At 44.5% G+C, this 24,859-nt stretch overlaps 1 protein-coding gene across 2 annotated transcripts in view; it reads right to left on the bottom strand.

Moving 5' to 3' along the window:
* The window catches only part of PRKCE (protein kinase C epsilon), a 375,307-nt gene that overhangs the window by 88,607 nt on the left and 261,841 nt on the right, over positions 1–24,859 (bottom strand). For both annotated transcript variants that reach the window (XM_063123966.1, XM_063123967.1), the window contains exons 6-10: positions 21,710–21,839; positions 18,925–19,067; positions 15,993–16,089; positions 14,402–14,613; positions 9,683–9,856 (exon numbers count right to left, since the gene is read on the bottom strand). In XM_063123966.1, coding sequence (XP_062980036.1) covers positions 9,683–9,856; positions 14,402–14,613; positions 15,993–16,089; positions 18,925–19,067; positions 21,710–21,839 — 756 coding nt within the window. The remainder of the gene's footprint in view (positions 1–9,682; positions 9,857–14,401; positions 14,614–15,992; positions 16,090–18,924; positions 19,068–21,709; positions 21,840–24,859) is intronic.

The following is a 24,859-nucleotide window of genomic DNA, read 5'->3' on the forward strand; positions in this document are numbered from 1 at the left end:
GGAGGTCCAGGTTTTAGTCCCCACTTGGCCATGGAAACCCTCTGGATGACTTTGGGCCAGTCACAGACTCTCAGCCCAGCCTACCTCACAGGGCTGTTGTTGTGAGGATAAAAATGGAGAGAAGGAGGAGGATTATGTATACCGCCTTGGGTTCCTTGGAGGAAAAAAAGGTTGGATATAAATGTAATAAATAAATAAATAAATAAATAAATAAATAAATGACAGAGGACTCCAATTGTATGGCTGAGATGCTTCCACACAAGTGATCCAAGATAATTATGGATCAACCCCATCCCCATAACTAGACAAAGGTAACAGAGGAAGGCATGAAGTTTATTTCAAAATACTTAAGAAGACACTTCTGCACCATCCAAAAAGCAGAACTTTAGTAAAGGTGTGTTGCTCAAGGCACCTTGATTCCTAGAGAATGTTGAATCGGGGTATATTTTGAATGACCACAAGTAGCGCATCCACTTTATAATTTTGATAGATTAAAACTTTTATAGATTCATCAACTGGATGTGCTACTAGTGGTTATGTGTTTTGTTTTTTGGAGTGCTCTACCATGTGAATCGCATTGACTGCACACTGGTTGATTCGGTACATTTTTACAGCCAAAACTCTCCAGCACAGAGCAAGCAAAACTATTCATGGGATGTAATGTTGTGCAGAATGAGTCCCATTGCGCCATTGCAGACTTGAATCAGCTGTGGGTGGATTTTTAATAGAAACATGGGATGAAAGCAGAATTTACAAGTATTCTAAAGAACACAAAGACACTAGCATGCAAAGTACTGTATGAATCAAACCCCAAACACACAACTCTTCATTGCCACGTATATCAGGGCTGAACGACATCCTACGTTAAATACGTAGTTGCCCTCCCTTCTGCACAGGGGCTTTAGAAAAAAACTCTTTTTGCCCCCAAACAGGGTGGCGGGAGGAACACCTTCAAAGGAAAAAAGGTTTAAACCTTCCCTACTCATGATCCCAGTGGCCCTGATCCTGCATGGTTACACAGAAGTAATAAAAGAGCTGATCAGCTGCATGTGACCGAATTAATGTAGTGTGTTGTTAGGAAAGGAGGACGGGGCTCCTGTATACAGTTGTATAAAAAAGCTGTACAGTTAAAGCTGCAGGAGCCCTGCCTGCTTGACCAGATACAAAAGAGGGCAGGGTTCCTGCAGCTATAACTGTTGTGATGAAGAGGGAATTTCACCAGATGCTGCATGCATATAAATGACCCCAGCTGAAATTCCCTTTTCTATACAACTGTTAAAGATACAGGAGCCCTGTCCTCTTTTCCATATGGTCACCCTACATTTTGCCCTCCGTATTTTATCCTGTCTTTTCTGAAATGTTCTGGTAGAACTTTTGATGGGTACCTTTGAATTAGGATGTATTTGTGGTCTAAATAAAAATATCCCAATAGAAGTATACAGTTGTTGTACGTTATGGTCTGGCAATCATAAACGGCTGCCATGGAGGTGCAGAATGTGAAACATGGCCCTCGCACGGTTTTAATGTGACACACAGCAGTAACATCGGGCAATGTAAATGCACCTTAAGTGGATTACATTCATATAGCAGAATCTGCATAACAGGTTTAGCTGCTTAGCAACCGGCACACAAGACGATCACGTAAAATGGATTACAAACCATTGATTAGCCCTAGACCAATATAAGACTGACCAGCCAGTCAGACTAATTCGCACTCTAAATCACAAATGACACATTTTTGCCCCTCAGCCATTATTAGGAGAGAAATTTAAGCTGTTGTCCACAAATCAGTTACTGGAAAGTTGCCAGGGCATAGTTTGTCAACGGGCTCTGCATAGAACTAGAGCTCCAGAGACGTTTTTGCTGAATAAAAGCAAAGAGAAAGCAGCTCATTTGTCATGATGAGGGATAGATTGGTACACACACACTTTTGCTTTTTTAGTATTGCATGGGGCCTACATGACACCTGGGACAGGGGAGCAAAAGGCAATCATACTCAGGCTTTTGCCATCAGCCAGGGTGGCTGGAGCCATTGGGAGGCTGCACCCACTGCTTCCTAGGAACATAGGCGTGCGCAAGGGGTGTGCTGGGTGTGTCCAGGCACACCCTAATGTCTCAAGTAATAAGCGTGAAATTGGGGGCCCACTTAGTACGGTTCCAGAGGGGGATCCAGATGCAGCAGGAACGGTCCTCCAGCTGCTCTCTGGCTGTTCCACTGTCCTGCCCAAGAGTGTACCATTGCTCCCACTAGCAGGAGTAAAAAAGAATCACTCGCTGGGACCCTCGCTGCAGTGAGCCAAGCTTCAAAGAGGCCAGGAAGAGTGACCGTGAAGGCTAACGTTGCCTTTTAAGCCCCTCCTCTGGCCAGTGTCACCACAAAGCCCCACCAATCCTGGGACTTGAGGAGCATCTCTTCATCCCCCCCCCGCACCTGCAACAGCCCTCCCGCAAATCTGGCAAGCTGAACGCAGAGTAGGGCATCAGTGTCTAGAGTGTTTAATCAATAAATGAATAAAAATAATGTCCTTTAGGATCGAGCATTCAGTAAATGTTCATCTTTTAAAAAACGTCTTGCGCACACCTATGCCTAGGAATGACATCATGCCGAGGGGTGGGGGGACCAACCTAGCCATTCCATCGGCCAGGAAAGGATTTCTCTGCTTTCTCTTCTCTGCCAGAAAGAACACTTGGCTCCAGCTGACAGAAGGAACAGGAAAGCACGCCCTGTCCTCATCCATTGGCCAAAGGAACAGCAGCCTCATTCAAGCAAAAACACCAAGGGATGATCAGCCCGGCCCAAACGACATTAAAATGCCCTTTTATAGAACACTGCTTGCTTCTGGCCTTGAAGAACAGGTCTCCCTCCTCTTCCTTTTCCCTCCACTCCCCTTACTTTTGTATGTCTTAGGCCTAATCTACACCAAGCAGGATATTGCACTATGAAAGCGGTATAGAAGCTGCATTTGAAAGGTAGGAGCCGCACTACTGCTTTACAGTGGTGTTGAAGTGAACTGTCAACTATTGGGGTCCACGGACACATATCATATACCGCTTCCATACCACTCATAGTGCAATATCCTGCTTGGTGTGGCTCCTGCCTTTTATATACCGCTTTCATAGTGCAATATCCTGCTTGGTGTAGATTAGGCCTTGGTGTTTTAGCTTGCATGCCTGAGAGCAGGGCCTGCCTCTCTCCCTTTTCAAGTGATGTCAGCCACTTTGGGGGACAATAATTGTCCAAAAAGGAGGATAAAAATGGCAGTAAATAAATAACAGTAAATAATAGTAGCAACTTGATGACAAGGCCCACTGGTGCTGATTTATTTATTTATTTTATTTTATTTTATTTTATTTTATTTTATTACATTTTTATACTGCCCAATAGCCGAAGCTCTCTGGGCGGTTCTGCCCTAGGACCCCAGCTGGGTGGTAGGTGGCTATAAGCCATCATTTTAAATTTCCTGCAGTGCCCCAAGTGCCTTTAATGTAGCATTTCTTGGGGGATTCACTCAGAAGTTTAGGAGAGACTTGTCACCTGGCCAATACAAAATCACCATCTTGCTCTAGGGGTTTCTTGATTTTATTTCTTATGAAATTATTCCAGAAATCCATCATTCATCCAAAGCAAGTGGCTACATATGGCAGAATCACGAGCGCAGATTAGAATAGGGATGTATGAAAATTTCAATATTGCTCATAAAACATGTGAGCAGGGCCCCCTTCGAAGCCCTGAACCTGAAAGCGAGCATGTGTCCGCCGAACGTATTTGCAAATTGTCAAACGTGTGCTCATGTTTGCCTTGTTCCTTATGCCCAGTTCGATTTTCACAAATATCCTAATTTGCACACAGTTCCTCAGGAGACTGAATCAGCACCACTTTAGTCTATAGAAGAAATTTAGGCAAATTATGGGAGATTTGTGCAAATCTCCCATTCAATCGCTGCTCGATTTGACACATTTCCCAGTCAAGCAAAGCGAGCAGCAATCAGAAACACGAGCAGGGATCGGGTATGAGACAAGCAGCAAGACGGTGTTCAGAGAATCCTACAATCTTGAACATCGCTCATTCGCCCATCCCAGGACTAGAATAATTCCTCCATGTCTAAACATGCATGATAGTATCTGTTCCCCATCCTCATCTGTAGGAGTTGTATACATTTACAAACTTGCGTTGAGAACAAACATGCTAAGTAGAAACTCATTGTTTTTCAGGAAACTCCTTCTGTGAATAGAATCCGTTGGAAAAACCTCACTGTCCTGGTGCAGCAGCTGGCATAACAATTTTGGACTGACAAACCAGGGTTAATTGAACTGAGATTGGGTATTCTGTCCAGATACACCCTTCTCCCTCTTTCTTCTCTTGAGCACCATTATTATTATTATTATTATTATTATTATTATTATTATTATTATTATTATTATTTACATTTATATACCACCCAGCTGAAGCTCTCTGGGCAGTTTACAAAAGTTAAAAACAGTGAACATTAAAAAGAAAAATACAAAGTTTTAAATCATAAAAAGCAAAAAATACAAACAAAAACAGAAAATATCCATTTAAAAACATCTATTATGGGGTCAGTTAAAAAGCTCAGTATATGCTGTTAAAAGCTGTTAAATGCCTGGGAGAAGAGAAAAGTCTTTATGTAATACTTTATGCAATACTTTGTTAAAAAGCTTCTTTAATCAACATTTTGCATTGGGCCGGAAACCAGAAACTGGTTGTTTCAGCACTGACAAATTCGTTTCAGTTTGTTTTTGACCGGTTTGGCACTTTCCAGATTGAACACTGACTCGGATGCAATCTGTGGCAAAAGTTTGCACATTTCCAAGCTTGCAACGTGATTCATGCCCCCACCCTGCAAATAAATACCATAAAATGTGCCCATTTGAAAAACGCAAGTGAAAAAAATGCATCCATTTAAAAATGTGTCCAAATTTGCTTTAATCAACGGGAGAGGAATGCATATATCTGCACACCATTGATGCGCACACTTGGAAAATATACACGGAACAATGGATGTATTTTCACACACAAAAGGAAAAAAAATAAAGCTCGCAACCTGAATACAGACTTTAGTTGGAATGAACTTCGAGATGGAATTCGGAAAACTCCAGAGAACATTGTTGATCTGCACATCCGTAGCAATGACTACAAATCAACAATCTATTTCACAGGGCTATTGCGTGGGTGGACAAAATAACAAACGGAAAGGCACTTTCCCCAATAAAAGTATCCAGAAAGGATTCAACGATTTAAGGACAGGGCAAAATTATTTTTGAAATTTATTGTATAATTAAGAGGACTGCTGGACATGTTGTGCTTCCAGAATGTATACTCCTATTGTGTATTAGTGGGGGGGGGGGAGAGAGAGCACCCCCCAACGTGCATGGTAAATTTTAAAATGTGCCTCTCTTTCAACTTTTTTGGGCAGTCCTCTACCAAGTAGCGTCCGGCTGCCATCTTTTCTTCCTACCCAACCCCATGGTCTAGAAGTTGAGTAATTCTGGGCATTGTGTATAAAAGAAAAAGAAAAAAGAGAAAGAAAGAAAATGGGAAGGGGGCAAAAAAGACAAAAAGAAAGAAAAAAGGAAAAGGAGACCGCAACACGATACATTTTTGTGGGAGTGGCCACTTTTTTATCCACAATATACCAGAAGGACTCAACCTCTGGGGCATTGGATGGGTGGGTGCGTGGGGAACAAAAATGGCAGCTGGAAGCTGTTTGGTGGAAAACTGCCAAAAAGGATTACAGAAAGCTAATTATAATAAATAAATAAATAAATGAAGAGGGCAAAGGACAGGCATTTGTGGTGGCATTATCCCCTTGGAGATCTGGGCCCCTGGCATTTGCCCAAGGATGCCGGATGCAGACACTGGTATTACTCCCTCTTTTACTGATGTGTTATGACTAAGAGTATGAATTAGGAACTTCCTAATTCTAATCTTACCACAGTCATATCTCACTGGATAGCCAAGCCACAATCATTCAGCCTCAACCCCAATCTGCTAGTAAGAGCCTCATCCTGAACTGCCTTATGATAAGATGGTTGTGATCATACATGTGACAGGCTATGAAGATTGATACAGCTCTATAAACATTGTTCTAGTTTTCTGCAGGGGATATCACCATTGCCATTACAGGCTAGACATCGCTATGGATTAAGAGCAAGTTTCAGACATTCTGATTAAGGTGTCCCCACCTCCCGCAAGCTTAGAAATGCGATTTCACTAAACTCAGCAGAGCACTGAATTCCTTACATGCATTTATGACATTCTTTTGCTCGTAGTCCACAAACGTTGTTGCAAAGCAGAAATCCTAAATGGGGAGCCTACATTGGGAAAACGGGACAGGAATTGCAATGTGTGTGTTTTTAAGTTCTAAAAACACATCTCATATTAGAAATTATGATCTAAGACTTCATCTTTTTTAAAAAATCAACATCATCAAGGAATACTCATTGCATTTTACCGCATGAGAAATTGTGTGTTGGGGGATGAAGATATAAGAAACTCCCCATCTCTAATCCAGTGCTGGGATGTTGACTTCATTTGCACAAAATGCTAATTACCTTTTGCTAATCAATGAGCTAGTGTGCTGATGCAGGCTGCTCAGTGGAGGCTGGTGGCTCCGACGTCAGTGGGGTGGTGAATTCACTCCGGGTTTCAGTTGGGTCTTTAAAGGAGCTCTCCAAGGTGCTTGGACAGCTCCTTTGGAGTTCTGACTAGTTCTGGCTGAAACCAGGAGTGGATTCACCACCCCACTGATACTGGAGCCACCAGCCTTCCTTGGTGCTGCGGAATCACTCCTGCTTGGCTCCACCTGCAAGGAGGAGCAGCTAAAGTAACCAAGAACAGACTGGGGTGGAAAAAAAATGGTTTTATATTCAAACCCAGACTGCTGGCTTGACGTTCCTCTGACAAGCCAGAATTTGAAGGTGGCTTATGGATCCTGGCTTGTTAGAGGAATGACTAGGTGGCTTGTTAGAGAGCTTCGGCTATTGGGCGGTATAAAAATGTAATAAATAAATAAATAAATAAATAAGCCAGGATCCAGGTTCAGACATAACTTTCCAACCTGTTAAGTTCCTGGTTAGTTTAGCAACTCTTGCTTGTAGTGAGAGTGACTGGGCAGCAAGTACTAACTACCATGCTTGCTCACAGATCACAATTCAGGATCTTGATGGCTGCTGGCTTAGCATTTTGTGCCAACTTTCCCAGACCTGTTATTTAGGATCTGTAAACCAGAGTTGTTACATTTGTGTCAGGGCTTGACAGATGAAAAGAGACATCCCATCCACCCAACATAAAAACCATAAGCTCTTTCTATGTTTGTGTTTGTCCTTTCAAACGCTTCAAAAAGGATTTACAGTTTATTACCATGCAATGCCTACCAGTATTTTGTAAGCAGTTATGTAACCAGCCAGTTTCCTCCAGAGAGAGATTGGGGAGAACAAAACGAGTTGATTTTCTGCACTTTCAGTGCCATCTTCTGGCACTTGAGCGCCAATGCAAAACTTACATTTCGGTTATGCTGAAAACAAAACCCATTCATTTCAATGGAATTTGCACCAGAGAATTTGCTAGTGGACTGTGCAACCATTGACTTTACAAAAAATATGTTTGGCAAAGCAGCTTTCCGTAACTAATATTTTCTTTATCTGCTCGACCTAATGCACAATAAAGGAAACGAATTCCATTCAAAATTTCACGTTATAGGAACATCACTGCAAAATGCAACATCTTGGTAGAACCATAAGTATCAACAGATAGAAGGTAGGGGTGGGTGAATCAATCTTTTTGCACTGCGTGTCACTTTCATGTGTGTTAACTAATTGCTCCGTTCCATCCCATTTCCACAATAAACTGTGATTTTTTTAAAAAAAATAGCTGCATGAAAATTTGCATTGAAATACAGATTTACGAGTTTTTTTCTATCTACCCCCCCTCCCACACACACCCTGTTTTCTTTCAAAATTTGCCATTCTCATCTTGCCTTTTCACAAAACACACATTTATAACTGCACTTTAGATCTGCACATTTGCCGGGGGGTGCGGATCTAATCAATTCTTATCAGAATTCACTTATTACACATTCCTCAAGCATCTCAACCAGAAAGTATCTCAAGAGACAATTTGACCATGCGGGCATTCTCAAATAATTAATAATACAGCTCCTTCATCAAAGATTCAAGTGACGGAGATACCCATATAATTAATTCTCATAATCATCTGTCTTTACAGGGTTCAGAGTTTTCCCTCGTCCCCATGAAATCACTGGGCCTTTAAGTTAATCACAAATAAGTCCCATTTTGTTGCCGTCAGTTTGAATTAATTGTGACTACTTTTGCTGGATTGTGTCCTATACTTTAAATCTCCCTTCCGTTTAAGTTGCTCTGTATTATACTTAAATATATGTAGGTGCATAGCTCAAAGGATGGACTGCAAATTTATCTATTTGCAATCCACATGACATTCACATTTTCACCAATGTTTCCATTCCTACAGTCATCTGCAAATTCCTCCCCATATTTAAATGCGCCATTTCTCAGTAGTTATTGAAGTGCATATTTTGAAACATTTAAACTGCAAAGGATCGATTCAAAACATTTGGAGAAGTGTGAAAACCAGGAAATAGCTGGCTTCTGATCAGGCCTTTATGTATAAGATGAAATTCCCAAGCAACTCTGTCTCGCTCTTCCTAACCTTACATCTGATACAGTGGAAGTTGGTGGCTCCTATTATAGTGGGGCAGTGAACCCACCCTGGGTTTCAGTAAAAACCAGTCAGAACTCTAAAGGACCTATCCAAGATGGTGAACCCATTTTTGGAATAGGTTTCAGCACTTTGGATAGCTCCTTTAGGGTGCTGACTGAAACCCAGAGTGGATTCACTGCTCCACTGACATAGGAGCCACCAGTCTCCACTGATCTGTCCTGTTGCTTCAGTTTGTTTTCATAATGCTTTACAACGTGGGTCCTCGTGAACCATCAGATGTTGTTATTCCAAATACCATCAGCCTTAGCCAGCACGACTAATGGTCAGGGATAATGGAAGTTAGAGCCCGACAACATCTAAAAGGTCCCAACCCTGCCTTCCACCTTAAAAACAGTGACTATCTCAGAGGATGAATGGTTTCCGGGTGTAAGTGGATGGGTCAGGTAAGTCCTGCAGGCAGGTGGGGGCAGTGGCTCACCAGGCTCAGGGGGGACTCCAATGGACTTCTGGCTGGCCTCTTGCCCGGCTCGGCAGGCACCCAGGAAATCACAACATCCACCCCGCTTCAGAGATCTGGATCTCACTTTGGATCTGGATCTGAATTGGGTCAGACTGGGCCTGAATCGGCTGAGGTGGATCAGAATCGATTTGGAAGCTCTGTGTCGGCCTCTGAAGCGGGTTGGGGTGTGTGTGTGTCCCAGCGCAGTCCTACTTTTCCCCTCTGAAACAAGAATCCTTTCCCAAAGGTAGTGCTCTCTGGCTAAGCTGAAAACATACTATTATCTCCTTTATCCAACAGCTCACAGGACCTGTGATATAATAGCTATTCCAGTGCAACCAAAAAGCACTTACAGCACTGTACATTTCTGATGCACTTCTACGAGTAATTTCCCATGCCGTGGGAAGACCAGATTTTGGTGAGCTTCTGTACCTCAAGGTTGGAAATAGGTTTAATTAACCTACCTTGGTCTGGAAGCAGCAGTAGAGCTGTGTTAAGTAGGGATGTTTCCGTGCCAAAGCCAGAATCCGTTTTTCTGTCATCGTACAGTCCACATCATCATCTTGTAGGATGACATCTTTCTTTAAGACTTTCACGGCATATACTTCATCCTTGCCTTTTAGCTCAGCTAGCATGACCTAAAACCAAGGACAAACTCTTTTTACATGGCTTAAAACTTAGCCACGTGTTGACATATCTTACACACTCGCCAGGCTAGCTTGGTCATGTGAATGAGCTTTCAGATTTGGGCTTGACAACTTAGGAATCTATTTAGGACCTTACTTAAAGTAACTCCACACTTTCAGTGGCCTTTCTGTTCACTGCAGATACACCAGTGTTACACGTCGGTTCACAGAGATGTCAGTGTTCTAGTAAACAACAAAGCTTTAAAAAGGCACTCCTATTATTATTATTATTATTATTATTATTATTATTATTTATTTATATAGCACCATCAATGTACATGGTGCTGTACAGCGTAAAACAGTAAATAGCAAGACCCTGCCGCATAGGCTTACATTCTAATAAAATCATAGTAAAGCAATAAGGAGGGGAAGAGAATGCATACAGGCGCTGGGTAGGGTAAAACTAACAGTATTAAGTCCAAACAACATCAGGTTTTAAAAGCTTTAGGAAAAAGAAAAGTTTGTAGCTGAGCTTTAAAAGCTGTGATTGAGCTTGTAGATCTCAGATGTTCTGGAAGAGCGTTCCAGGCGTAAGGGGCAGCAGAAGAAAATGGACGAAGTTGAGCAAGGGAAGTAGAGACCCTTGGGCAGGCAAGAAACATGGCATCAGAGGAGCGAAGAGCACGAGCGGGGCAATAGTGTGAGAGGAGAGAGGAGAGATAGGAAGGAGCTAGACCGTGAAAAGCTTTGAAGGTTAACAGGAGAAGTTTATATTGGATTCTGAAGTGAATTGGAAGCCAATGAAGAGATTTCAGAAGCGGAGTAACATGGTCAGAGAGGCGAGCCAAGAAGATGATCTTAGCAGCAGAGTGGTGGACAGAAACCAACGGACTGATGTGAGAAGAAGGAAGGCCAGAGAGGAGAAGGTTGCAGTAGTCCAACCGAGAAATAACCAGTGCATGAACAAGAGTCTTGGCAGAGGAGACAGACAAAAATGATCGAATCCTGGCAATATTATACAGGAAAAAACGACAGGATTTAGCTACTGCCTCAACATGAGGAATAAAGGAGAGTGAGGAATCAAATATAAAGCCAAGACTACAAGCTTCCTTGACCGGAGTCAAGTTAATGCTTTGGCTCAATACACCGTATGCATCTGAACTGAAATATTTGAGGGGGGGAATTAAAGCACACTTAGGCCGTAAACCTATTTGGAGACCCATCAGCCCCTCAATTCAGAGGCTGATGGGCATCCTATGCAAAATGGGGGGAGTGTGGATGCAATCTCCTCCTCTGCACTCTTCCCCTCTGTTTTTGCTAGACAGGGTTTTTTTGACCATCTAGCTGGGGCTCTGGAGAGTGGGAGGGAAGGAGGCTGGGGAGGCCAGAGGAGTCTTTATAAACTGGCCCCTCCCCTACTCACAGAACCGCCCCTTTTCCCCCCTTTCCAAGGTCACTTTTGCTGCAAGAGTCGGCAGAGTGCTTTTCAGGAATCTGAAAAATCCTATAGCCCCCACCAGACACTGTCCAGGGTCCATAGGATTGCTCCCTTAATGTAATTTAAATATTACATTATGAAGACATTTTTGTAGTGGAATGCTTGTAAAAACGTAAAGACCAGAGAATGGACTTTCCTTACATTGTTTAAATTTAAGAGAGAGAAAAAACAGTACCACAGAAAACTGTTGACACACTAATAAATTTTAGCAACCCCAAGAAATGTGCATGATATATTGACAGCTCCTCATCTACAATGTTGAAACAGGAAAACTTGCCTAATATTGTATTTGCAATTGGTATCCATTCATTGCTATTAATGAATTTATAAAGTGGAAATATTTCCATGGAAAAATTAAGCGCTTTTGAATGTCCATACAAAGATGTTCGTAATTTACATATTAGCTGTAGGGAATAGCATTGCAAACTTCGGATCTGTTTGCAGACATAAATCAAAAGCAGATTCGCAACACACTGGGCTGGCTAAGGAAACGTTCTTGTGGCTTTTACCCCAAAGAAATTTTTTAGCAGGACTCTCTCGGGCCTTAGAACGGTGGACACCTTGACTTGGTTGCCACTTCAGATTCCAAATGATTTCCAATTCCATATAAATTGCTGAGAAAATAAATATCTAATTTGTTCTCGCAGCGAGGAGTGGTGACACGTCTACAACTGAGAGAATGAGATTCAACGCTGCCTCTTCCATCACCATTAAAATCGCCCCTGAACTCCTCTTTATAGCGTAGCAGCGGTAGGAGGCAGAGCAAACATGGCCTAACGTTTACACGCCTTGTTGAGTTTGCATGGCTGGCAAGTGGGGAAAACAAATGAACACATTATTTGACTTGCAAAATCAGGGAATCTGAAGCAGGAATCACCTTGAGGGAGAATAAATGAAATACCCCCTACAGAGCACTGTCTGCAGTCAGATACCTCGACAGAAGACACCAACCACAGCTTAGCATTTCAATTGCCAGAGATACTTTCAACTTACTGACATTTTAAAAAAAATAATCCAATTTAAAAATGGGAAATGGGCTTCACCACCGTAAGGCTGTACACAAAATAGATCACTATCCGTTATTTCCATGGCTCATTTTTGATGCATGCATGCCTGGCATCTGTTCTTTGCTAAACTATTCGAAGAACCACCAAATGGAGTAAGACAATGTGAGAGATTGTCACATGTGCAAGAACAGCCAGCATCCGAGAAGGGAGGTACGCCTGCATCTCAATCCCCTATATCCACTTTCCCTAACCTGGTGCCGTACAGATATGTTTGACTGCAACTCGCATCATCTCCAGCCAGGATGTACTGGTTTGGAAAAATGGGAATTGTAATCAAACATGTATGGAGGGTGCTAGGTTGGGAAAGGATGCCCTGTGCTAACCACTCATCCATGCTTGGTGCTTATGACGGCACCACCTGGAGGGACTACACAGACCCCTTTCCCCATTGCACTGGCTTTAGACTGGTGTGCCAGGGAATTCCCAGTCCTGAGCAGCACCACTGGTAGCCAGCCATCACATTTCTGGCTCAGTGCATAGATCAAAGTAGCGTGGTGCAGGAGGTTCCACTTAAAGTGCTTAGTAACTGAAACAATGAGAGCCAAATTCAGTTCGGGAGAAACTCACTGGGCCTGTTCATACAACACGCTAAGCCATGGTTAGACTGCTAACCACTGGCCAATGAGAGCACATCACGCCAGTCCTTTTCCAACTTCACTGGCTGCCAGTCCAGGTCTAGGCCCGATTCAAAGTGCTGGTATTACCATTTAAAGCCCTAAACGGCTTGGGGCCAGGCTATCTGAAGGAAGGCCTCCTCCCATATGTACCTGCCCGGACCCTAAGGTCATCCTCAGGGGTCCTTCTCCGCAAGCCCCTGCCAAAGGAAGTGAGGCAGGTGGCTACTAGGAGGAGGGCCTTCTCTGCCGTGGCACCCCGGCTGTGGAATGAGCTCCCTAAGTAGGTTCGCCTGGCATCTACACTATATTCTTTCAGATGCCAGGTGAAGACCTTTTTACTCTCTCAGCATTTTAACAGTCTATAAATTTAATTTTAACTTTGCTGTTTTAAATTTCTGAACTGCTGCTGATTTTATCCTACTTCTGCTTTTATATTGTATTTCATGTCATGTTTTTATACTGTTTCTTTTATACTTTGAATGGTTTTAAATTTTGTGAACCGCCCAGAGAGCGTCAGCTATTGAGCAGTATAAAAATGCAATAAATAATAGATAAATAAAATAAATATAACCCTTTTGCAGCAAATGGTTAGGGAGTGTGTTTAAACCGCGGTTATGTAGCCACCATGGTTAGGAATGGTTCACACGACATGCTAAGTCAGGGTTCACAAGCTAAGCCATAATGTTTAGCTCAAAATGCTTAACCACCATGGCTTAGCGTGTTGTCTGAACAAGGTCACAGAGGCCGTAATGCAGTGCTGGGCAGGGTTCAAGGGGGAAAAGGCCAAGGCCCGAAACTGAAGCTCTTAAGCCTTAGGAGGGGCATTTCAAACTTTTAGAATGGGGGGAAAGGCTGTGGCAATGAAAGGAATTCAGAAAGGGGATGTGGCCTTCTGGGAAATCCTGGATGGCCGGATTTGGCCCGTGGGCCAAAGGTTCAACACACCTTTGGGGCTGGAGTGTCCAACGAGGAGCAAGGAAACCCGAATTGATATCCCTACTCAGCCATGAAACTGACTTTGGTGATCTTGACTTATCCCCTGTCAAGTCAGGGCTCACCCAGTTACCTCCAATCCCTGATGCGCAGGAAGATGATGTCACCTCTGCAGGCCAAGGTATAGACGCCTCTGAATTTGCTATAACTGTCCTGGCATGGATTGGGCCTAATGCGTCCTCCCTGTAAACCCCCTTTTTGGCGGCTGTGGTGAAGGTCCACAGGCACACCGCATGGGAAACTACAGTTCCCATGATGCTGCACGACACAGGTTATACAGTGGATATGAAGGTGCATTCATGGCCTTCTTGTAATGTTTTTTGTTTTTGTTTTTTGTAAGAGAGCAAACGCAGTCAAGCGGCAATCAAAGGCCACCGCCCACCTTTCCAAAGCTGCCTTTTCCTAACACTTTAATGAAGTTAAACTCCTCGAGGCCCATGCGCTTCGTCTGGGCTTTGACCTCTCCATTTTCACCGTTCTCCCCTGGTGTGTTAAGCTGGTTGTCAGCTGAGGTGGTTGCCGCTCCCCTGTGCTCCTCTCCTCGATTGTCAAAGGATAACGCTTTCCTAATGTTATTTTCAAGTTCTTTGATTTCTGAGAAAAGAGCAAAATGGTAATGACAGATCTCGCCATGGTCACACATGATTCAGTTACATCCTGCTTGGACTACTGGAACACACTCTACATGGAGTTGTCTTTGAAAACTGTTCAGAAACTTCAGCTGGTCCAAAATGTTAAATTATGGAACTCACTACCACAAGATGTAGTGATGGCCACCAATTTGGATGGCTTTAAAAGGGGTTGGATAAATTCCTGGAGGAAAAGGCTATCAATGGCTACTAGCCCTGATGGTTGTGTGCTTTCTCCAAAATTCAAGGCAGTAAGCCTGTGTGCACCATGTCCTGCTTTGTTGGTCCCTGGCCAACGGCTGGTTGGCCAGTGGGTGAACAGAGTGCTGGACTAGATGGACCCTTGGCCTGATCCAGCCAGGCACTTCTTAGGTTACAGCCAAAATGATAATTGCAAGGAGCACATGACTCCATAGTCACAATGGCTTCACTGGCTACAGGTCCGTTCCCAGGCACAATTCAAAGTGCTGGTTATGACTAGAGATGGGGGAACTCACCCGGGTCTGATTCGTCGGATGCTCACCTCATGTCTGTTCACCCCTGCTCGTGGTGCCCCGTGAGATTCCTTTGAGACTTGGCAAGCATCCGATGACGTTGCAAGCCCAACCAGCCTTGTCCAGAGCCTCCATTCTGTGCAACAACAGAGGCCCCAGAAATTACAGAATTTCCCGTTGCGAAAACAGCATCCATAAAGGCCCCACTTCAGCAAAAGTAAAGGCCCGAACGGAGCCTTTGTGCCTTTACTCTTATAATAAGATCCCTTTCACTGTTAAAGGGATGTTAGGTACAAATGCTGGGAAGGGCCCCACCTAAGAGCTTGGAGAGATACTACGGATCACTGTAGATAGTACCTGACTAGTAGGGATGTTGTGAGCATCTGAATGAGTCCAGGAGTCTCACAGACTCCCCTGCATTTCCCCACCCACCCACCCAAACCCAGTCAGGCACCTGCAGCATGAGCATGGACCTCTGTGCACAATGGCGGCTCCGGAAATTGCGCACTTCTCTCTGCTGTGTTAATGGCGGCTGTAAAGGCCCCACAAACACAGTGAGGGGAAGTGTGCAATTTTGGCAGCGAGCGCGAGAGCTGACAAGTGGGCATCCAGCAAGGCCAAGCCTCAGAAGAAGCTCACACAGTCCGACGAGCGGGGGTGGATGGCAGGGGCGATGGGACAAGAGTGGATGTGGGTGAGTTCGCTCACCCCTACTGACCAGGTGGACCAATAATCTCACTCAGGATAAGGCAGTCCGTTATGTCTTTTGTTAAATGTTTACAATGTTGTGGTTCAGTGAGGCAACCAAAAGAATGCAGCATATTTATCAGTAGAAAATAAGTCGGTGAACCTTGATCACACGGGGAAGTTGGTGCTGACTTTGACCGGTCATCTTCTCCTGGTGACGATCCAGGAACCGGAGGTTGAGTCTCTGCACCTGGAACGAGCTAAGAACAGGCCGACAAAAGAGACACTTAGCCATTGTAAGGGTGTTCTTCTGACATGACATTCATGAGAGAGCAATGAAGCAATCCCAAATAACAAAGCTGCTACACAAAAAGAGGAAGGCAACTGAAAATACTGGAATTGCCACCCACGTCACGGATCGACTAGCCTGGCAATTCAACTTCAAAAAGAATTTTTTGGATTCATTGTGTGTGAAAACACAATTTGTTGGAGAAAGTCACATTTTCAGCATGATAAACACGGCTACACTGACCAAATGCACAGTGGGGGCGGGGGAATCTAGCTAAAATTCAAGTTGAGTCACATACAGGAACCCTAAAAAACAACTGCATCAAAACGAAGTTCTGAAATAAGTTCTTAACTTTCTGTACTGAATTCCCATCTTGCCCGAAAGGAAGGTGAGAATTTACTTAGCACCAATCAAAACACAACCGTGATTGAATATGAACAGGAGCTGTTCAAGAGCAGAGTTTGGGTGGATTTCGGCCAGATTTGGTTCAGCGAAAGATGAGAACCCTTGAGCTAATGCTGATCTTTGCCAAATGCAGATTTCCCAATGCTGCATGATTTGTGCCAGGAGAATGCTCGGAAGGCATGTGATGTAGCTCTGCTGGTGATGTGGAGGAGGTCTGGCCCTATACGTTTTCTGGGTGGGAGATCGCCTGTGAAAAGCATGTAAATCATTCTGGGGCTGTTCATGGTAAGGGAAGAATATTAGCATGACGTGTGGTAATGACTAAAGTTGCTAATGACTAACAAGATGTCCATCTTGATGCTAGAGTGTGCAGTCCTGAGATCTCCCCTTATAATCTCTCTTTTCTTGCTCGTGGTGGTTTTTCTAGACAGACTTGATAGGCTTTGCCAAGGAATTGTTGTTGTTGTTATTACATTTATATCCCACCGTTTTTTCTACTTGAACGGAGCCCAAGTCGGCTTTCAATGCCCTCCTCCTCTTCTCCATTTTTATCGATACAACAACCCTGTGAGGTAGGTTAGGCTGACAGTAACTGACCCAAAACCACCTAGTAATCACTGCATTGTTTTCAAGGTGCTTACAGATTGACTTCTTTACAATCTGCTCCAGAATTTCCCCAGGAATGGATGTCAGACTGACTGGTCTGTAGTTCCCAGGTTCCTCCTTTTTGCCCTTTTTGAAGATGGGGGGTTGTGTTTCTCCCCTGCGCCTGTTAATAGGGACTTTGAAGGCCCCCATCAGCATGTGGGGAGTGTTAAGGAAGAGAAACGCAATTTTCCCCAAGGCTGGGGAAATTGCGTATTTCCCCCCACTGTTTTAATGACAGCTGCCTTTAATGCAATGGGGGGAAAGGTCTTTGTTCCGCCCTGTCCTGTGCAATTGGTGTTGGGGTGAAAATTTGCCGGGTGTGATCGCCTGGGCCTGTGAGTGCCGGGTGCGGGGCGTCTGCTGCTCTCGTGGGCCCAGGCAGGTTTTCACCCCAAGTGAGCTTCACAGCTGGGAGGGGACTAGAACCTGGATCTCCCAAGTCCCAGTCCAGCAGTCTAACCACTACACCACACTGCTTCTCTAACCTGCCTGAGTCCTTAACTCCTGATCTATGCCCCATCGCCTTCAGGAGTATGGTTGGCCGGCCCAAGGGCCTCCAGCAAAGCATCGCTTCTGGATGGGGCTGGGACGACCAGCCCCAGAAAGCTCCAGTGAGAAACCGGTGCTACGGTCACCACTTCCACCGAGAAGGCCCTGCAAGGCTGTCAGGACACATAAACTGCAATTCAGTAAGGGGGAGGGGGAAGTCCCAGAGTACTCAGTGAGACATACTTCTGAACAGCCACACATGGAATTGCACAGAAGATACTTGTAACTCTTCGTACAACTGTCCCCATTTCCTGAGATCGTTTGTGATTTCTTTTCTTTTTGTCCCAACGTGGATCAGCTTCCACCAAGCGACTTTGCAAACATCTGCTGAATCTAATTCTCTTCCAGAAGAATGTTATTTCAGCGCCATTCCATTTGTCATCATTACAATGTCATGGAGGGCTGAGAGGGAACATCAGACAAGGAATGATCTCTTGCCAGTTTCGCAACCAGATAAGACTATTTATGTTCACATGTCTTCCCAGAAGGAGACTTCAAAGTTAGTGACTTTGATGTTTACATGGCTTTCTGACAAGAATGACTCCTTCTGACAATTGAAAAATAATAAAGGCCCCCATGACTTCAATGTTACTGAGGTCAAATGAGTCCAAGGGCCAACTTATATGTTATGTTTAACGAGTAGTAAGTAGCTGTGCCTTCTGATTTGATTTACGTAATTACAGCTGTGGGAGGATTTGGGGGAGAGACTTGCAGTGCATGGGGGTGGGGGCTTTTATCCCATCCCTCCCTTGCTGTGCCTGCCCCCACCAGACCTCCAACACAGCTAAGAACATTAGGAAAAAAGTTTCCATTGGGACCAATGAACATCATCATCATCATCATCATCATCATCATCATTCCTAGCTGTGCAGGAATCTCCCCTCCCTGTGCTGCAACACCCTCCCCCAATATCCTCCCCCCATGCCTTTAATTACTTAAAGAGAAGGTGTAGCTGTACAGTATGCATTAAGTGTGACGTGAAAACAGAACGTACAAGAATTCCATTTCTGCTCGCAAAACATGTGAGCCTGCCCCGTTCACAGCGCAAGAATGGGCCTACCGAAAATGCTCTCAAACTGCTGGACGCGCGCTGGCATTGGGTTTGCAAATTTCCCCATTTGTTTTTTGCAAATTTCCCATGGCTCTCATTTTTGACAGTGCAGAACGATCACTTGTTCATATTTGAGATGGTTCCTTGGATTACCTTCTTCCTCCTTTGTCCACTATTAGTGATCTTATCTGGAGTGACGCCAAGATCCGCGAGGACTTTAGCTATCCCTCGAGCATCCACTCCGCAGTTGGGTGCCACGTTTGTTTCACAGCGTCTATGTACATTCATCTTGCAAACTGTAATTTAAAGCAAGCAGGGAGAGATGGTGAAATTAGATTAGGTTGCCTTGAAGTATCAGTATCTACCATCTAGGAAGATCCATAGAATCATAGAACAGTAGAGTTGGAAGGGGCCTCTAAGGCCATCGAGTCCAACCCCCTGCTCAATGCAGGAATCCACCTTGAAGCATCCCTGATAGATGGCTGACCAGCTGCCTCTTGAAGGCCTCTAGTGTGGGAGAGCCCACAACCTCCCTAGGTCATTTGTTCCATTGTCGTACTGCTCTAACAGTCAGGAAGTTTTTCCTGATGTCCAGCCAGAATCTGTCTTCCTGTAACTTGAGCCCATTATTCCATGTCCTGCACTCTGGGAGGATCGAGAAGAGATCCTGGCCCTCCTCTGTGTGACAACCTTTCAAGTATTTGAAGAGTGCGATCAGGTCTCCCTTCAGTCTTCTCTTCTGCAGGCTAAACATGCCCAGTTCTTTCAGTCTCTCCTCATAGGGCTTTGTTTCCAGACCCCTGATCATCCTTGTTGCCCTCATCTGATTGTAAGGGTTCTGAAGTGTATCAATATTTCTTGTCATGAGAAAGTGGTTTCAACAGGAAAGGGCTATGCTGGGAATTTGTGTGTTCAGGACATAGCCTGTTAAAGACATTCTAAGAACCCAAGAATTGCCTTCCTGTGAAGAGCATAAAAGAGCCCTGCTGGATCAGACCAAGAGTCCATCTAGTCCAGCATTCTATTCATACAGTGGCCAACCAGCTGTTAAGCAGGACATGACTGCAACAGCACCCTCCTGCCCACGGTCCCCAGCAACTAGTGTACATAGGCCTACTGTCTCTGATACTGAAGGTAGCATATGGCCATCAGTACTAGCCACCATTGAAAGCTCAGAGAGAGGTCCATCTTGTCTATCATTCTGTTACAACCATTCAGAAATTCCTCTGGTAGGGATGTCTGAGTCTGTCAATTTTGCTTTCTTCCGCATTTGAATTTTTAAAATCTCAACTTCTCTCCCAAACGTGAAGAACTTCACATATTCCTCATATGACAAATATTTCAGTGAGTTCTGGCTTGAAATATAGAAAAGTAAGCAGCAAATAATTGGGCTGCTTCACATTCAGATGCTTGTTTATGCTAGTGTAATACTTTATATTGGAGCGCCCTCTAGTGGAGGCAAAAAAGAATACAAATTGTAAGCACGCTAATACTGTATACAATACTGCACCCTTTGGAGGAAAAGCATTATTTTCTTTTGCCCACCCAAGTGGGTGGGCTAACAGGTCTTTCCACCCTCTCTTTCTCCCCTGCAGCTACCCATGCCTTCTCCAAATCTGCTCTGGAGGGTTGGGGAACTCTCCAGAGCAGATCTGGAGGAGAGCCCAAGGCAGGGCAGTCCTGTCCTGCCAGTGGTACCCTTCCACTGGTGGAACTAACAATCTTGGATCCAACCCATTGTGTATCCTGCTATGACTGGTTCAGGCTCAGCATTGGGTTAGGAGCAATCCAACAGCAAGCCAGTAATCACAGCTAAGCAGTCAGATACAATATTAGGGTGACCATATGGAAAGGAGGACAGGGCTCCTGTATCTTTAACAGTTGCATAGAAAAGGGAATTCCAGCAGGTGTCGTATTATTATTATTATTATTATTATTATTATTATTATTATTATTATTATTATGTTACCCGCCTCTCCCTCTGGATTGTTTGTATTCATGCAGCACCTGGTGAAATTCCCTCTTCATCACAACAGTTAAAGCTGCAGGAGCCCTGCCCTCTTTTGTATCTGGTCACTCTAGTGTAGGTCCTGCAGTTTTAACTGTTGTGGTGGAGAGGGAATTTCACCAAATGACACCTGCTGAAATCCCCTTTTCTATACAACTGTTAGAGATACAGGAGCCCTGTCCTCCTTTCCATATGGTCACCCCATGCAATATGCAATCCAAGAAGCAGAGTTAAGCAGGAGTCCAAGGTGAGTAGCATGAAAGTTCAATCATGGAGCAAAGATGCTCAAGCTAGTAAAAGATATTGTTTCCAGCAATGGTTAGGCTTATATGGCCGGAAGCTCCTGAGATCCTCCCAGGGCCATTCATTTCAGACCCACTGGCAAAAGTTCTCCTTGTGAGGAGGACCTTGCTCCCAAGGATGCCTTTTCTGCAAGCGGGCACTCCTTTGCCTGGCCCTGATCTGAGCCTGTACTTTCAGGCATCGGCCTTTTCGGAGCCTGGGCGGTAGGCTTAGCACTCCTCTCTGACTTGAAAGCAAAACTTTCCACCTTTTGAGGGGGAAGATCAGAAGTCCTCTCTCCTAAGGCCTCAGGACCTTCTTGCTGAGCCCCAGGATCCCCTGAAGTATCTTGCTCCCCAGGGACATCTGGCTCAGGCACCAGATCGTTGTCTGAGAATGATTCCTCCAGACGGGACATGACTATGTGTGGGCTTCTGGCTTAAGTACTTTACCTGATCAGGGATGGGGACTCTTATTACTTGCTAAAATTATACATTGTCTCATGCTAGCAGAAAAGCTAAGGCTGCAATCCTAGTCCCATTTACCTGGGAGTAAGACCCTCTGAACACAATGGGATTAACTTCTCAGCAGACATGCATAGGACTGCACTGGAAGACACCCAGGCTGCAACGCAGGAACACACCTTACCTTTGCATTGTAAACCTTGTCTCAGAAGCCCCCAAAGCAACGAACCACAGTGGTCACAGAAGGTGGGCACTTTGTAATTGTGAATGCTGAACTTGTGAGGCATGTTGACACTGAAGCGCTGGGAGCCCACCTGGAGCGAAAAGAGCAAAGCATGAGAGCACACACACACACTGGTCCTCGGATCTTTTCCAGTCAATGACTTAACATTACTTATCATAGAAAGTGCGTGAGAAAAGGGTGTGTGTGTGAATGGGTGAATGTAAATGGCTCTGTGTGTGTGTGTGTGTGTGTGAGAGAGAGAGAGAGAGAGAGAGAATAGGGTGGCTCTCGCCTATATTATAGGGTGACCATATGGAAAGAAGAACAGGGCTCCTGCACCTTTAACAATTGTATAGAAAAGGGAATTTTAGCAGGTGTCATTTGTATGCGTGCGGCACCTGTTGAAATTCCCTCTTCATCACAGCAGTTCAACCTGTAGGAGCCCTGCCCTTTTTGTATCTGGTTAAGAGGGCAGGGCTTCTGCAGGTTGAACTGCTGTGATGAAGAGGGATTTTCACCAGGTGCTGCCTGCATACAAATAACCCCTGCTAAAATTCTCTTTTCTATGCAACTGTTAAAGATGCAGGAGCCCTGTCCTCTTTTTCACCGTCACCCTAATATATTTGGGTGACCAGGATAGGGTGAAACAGTGGAAGTTTTGAAATGAGGTAATGCAGACTTTGAGCCAAAAATTCCACACACCCCTGCCATTACATAGTAATTTCAAAATTATTTTTTGATTCCTCACATGCTGATCCAAAACAGCTTCATCCACACACAAGGGGGAGAATTCAGTGGGCCTGGGGAAACCTCAAGATTTGCAGAAGTACAAAGACAACTTCAGGAAAATTGATTTTGGGGGAAGGAAACAGCACAATGTAGATTGAGGGTGCTCAGTGGGCACAAATCCTAACTGATTAAGGGTGCAATCGGAAGCACGTTTGGACAGACCAAAGTCCTGCAACTCCCAGTATTCCACAGCCAGTACTGCTGGCTGGGGCATGATGAGAGTTGTAGGACTTTTTTCCCAGCTAAAGATGTATAGGATTGCATCTTAAGAAAGGCTTTTCTGCCATTACTGGTCTTATTGGAAAACTTCTCGTCATTCTGAAGGAGCCCTGGATTGTACAAAATACCGTTTGGAAAAGTCACTGCCCTAAACGAATGACGCTTGCTTCATAAACAACCAACCGGTTGTTTAAAGGAGTTGCCAGTTGCACATGGAAAGATGTTGTATGCTCCCCAGCTCCAAAGAATCCTCTTTTCACTGGCTTATTTCCAGGAGTCCTTCAAACAATAAAAGCACCCGTTCCAAAATGCCTTAAAGCTTCCTGGAGCCCGAGAATGTAAATCAACACAGGAATTCCAAGATCCTTGGCTAGCAGAGAGACATGGGCCGGATCTACACTACTGCTTTAAAGCGCGTTGTAACAGTTTTGGAAACGGTATCTGGAGTGTGTCCTGGGCCCCAAGAGTTGTCAAAACTGCTATAAAGCAGTAGTGTAGATCCTGCCATGGCAGAGGTTGGTAGATCACCATCTGACGTGAGGTAACAAGTTTTGGAAAAGCAGGAATATAGGAGCGCAAAGCTTAAGGGATAACACAGAGTATGAAAGTACAACGCTCATTTGACAACAACGTGGTGGCTATCCAGGGGTGTAGCACAGAAAGGGCTCACAGGATGGGAATGCCAGGACGTTTTGATTAGCAGGGATAATGAGGTCACCGGCCATACACACACGTCCCATTCAGAGATCTCAGTTCCCTCTGAATTTAGCTGCAATCCTCAAAGTCACAGGAGGTGGGGTGAGTGGGATGGATTTCCCCAGTAACAATATATAGTTGTGAGCTAACACAAACTATTTTGGGACGGCCTGGTGTTGAATGGGCAATTAAGCCCTAGCATAGGGTGACCATATGGAAAAGAGGACAGGGCTGCTGTATCTTTAACAGTCCTATAGCAAAGGGAATTTCGCCAGGTGTCACTTGTATGTATGCAGCACCTGCTGAAATTCCCTCTTCATCACAACAGTTAAAGCTGCAGGAGCTATACTAGAATGACCAGATACAAAAGAGGGCAGCTTCTTTCCTTCCTCCCCCCCCCAAGGGTTTTAGGGGGGTCTTTTGCACTGCCAATGCATGTGGCAACAGCATCAACCATGTCGGCAGGCTGGCCTCCATTATTCATCCTCCATATACCTATGAGATCACTCCAGGGCATTGAGGAGAGGCAATGCAGTCACCACAAAAAATAATGGTGAAGAAAATGTGAGAAAATTCTGAAAAGTGTACTTTAATCTCTAGGGGTAAGAAAAGAAAAATCTCAGGAATTTCCTTAAAGTTTTCGTTCCCGATAAAATGGGCCGCCATTTTTCTGCCTCATTTTCAGGGCATTTTATAATTTATTTTGAATGTGTGTGGGTGGTGTTTTTGCCCTTAACTGGTGTTTCTGACCTTAATCATTGTGAGATATCTGAGGGCACTGCCTATATTTTTCTTTCTATTACACATCTCACCAGTGCGCTACCCAGTCTCCCAGGCTGCCTGCACTTCCTGATCTGAAAAGGTCCTATGGGAGGAATAAATTCATGATGTCTTGCCCCGGGTGGGAAGTGCGAGAAGCCAAGGAGGCTACAGGCCGCCAGAGAAATGACTGTACAATGAAAGACAGGACACTCACACACACTCCTCAGTGAACTCATAAGTAAAATAAGCACACGAGCCCGGAAGTGAACCCATGAGAATTTCTCTGAAATTTCTTCTCCTTTGAATTATTTTCGAAAGCAATTTCTTTTCTATCAAATTGAATGAGAATGGTCAAAATTTTCGTGGCATGCGAATGGCAAGTGCAGCAGTGGGAATAAACCACTGTGGCTTATTTTCTCTGCTGTGACTGTGTGAATTGGGCCAGTCTGAAGGAAGGGAACAGCTGGGGGATTTCGTTGGTGCGCTCTATGTGCTACAAGTGTCCCCCCCCCTCCCAGAAATCTAATGGGGGAGAAGTGTCTGTTAGGGTGTTAAACTGTGAATCTCCACCTACGCTCAACCTGTATATTTGTAAATAAATGCAAATATTACAGAATGCCTGAAGTCTCCAATGACCTCGCTCAG

This window comes from Elgaria multicarinata, chromosome 4 (assembly GCF_023053635.1).
Source record: "Elgaria multicarinata webbii isolate HBS135686 ecotype San Diego chromosome 4, rElgMul1.1.pri, whole genome shotgun sequence".
Taxonomy (NCBI): Eukaryota; Metazoa; Chordata; class Lepidosauria; order Squamata; family Anguidae; genus Elgaria; species Elgaria multicarinata.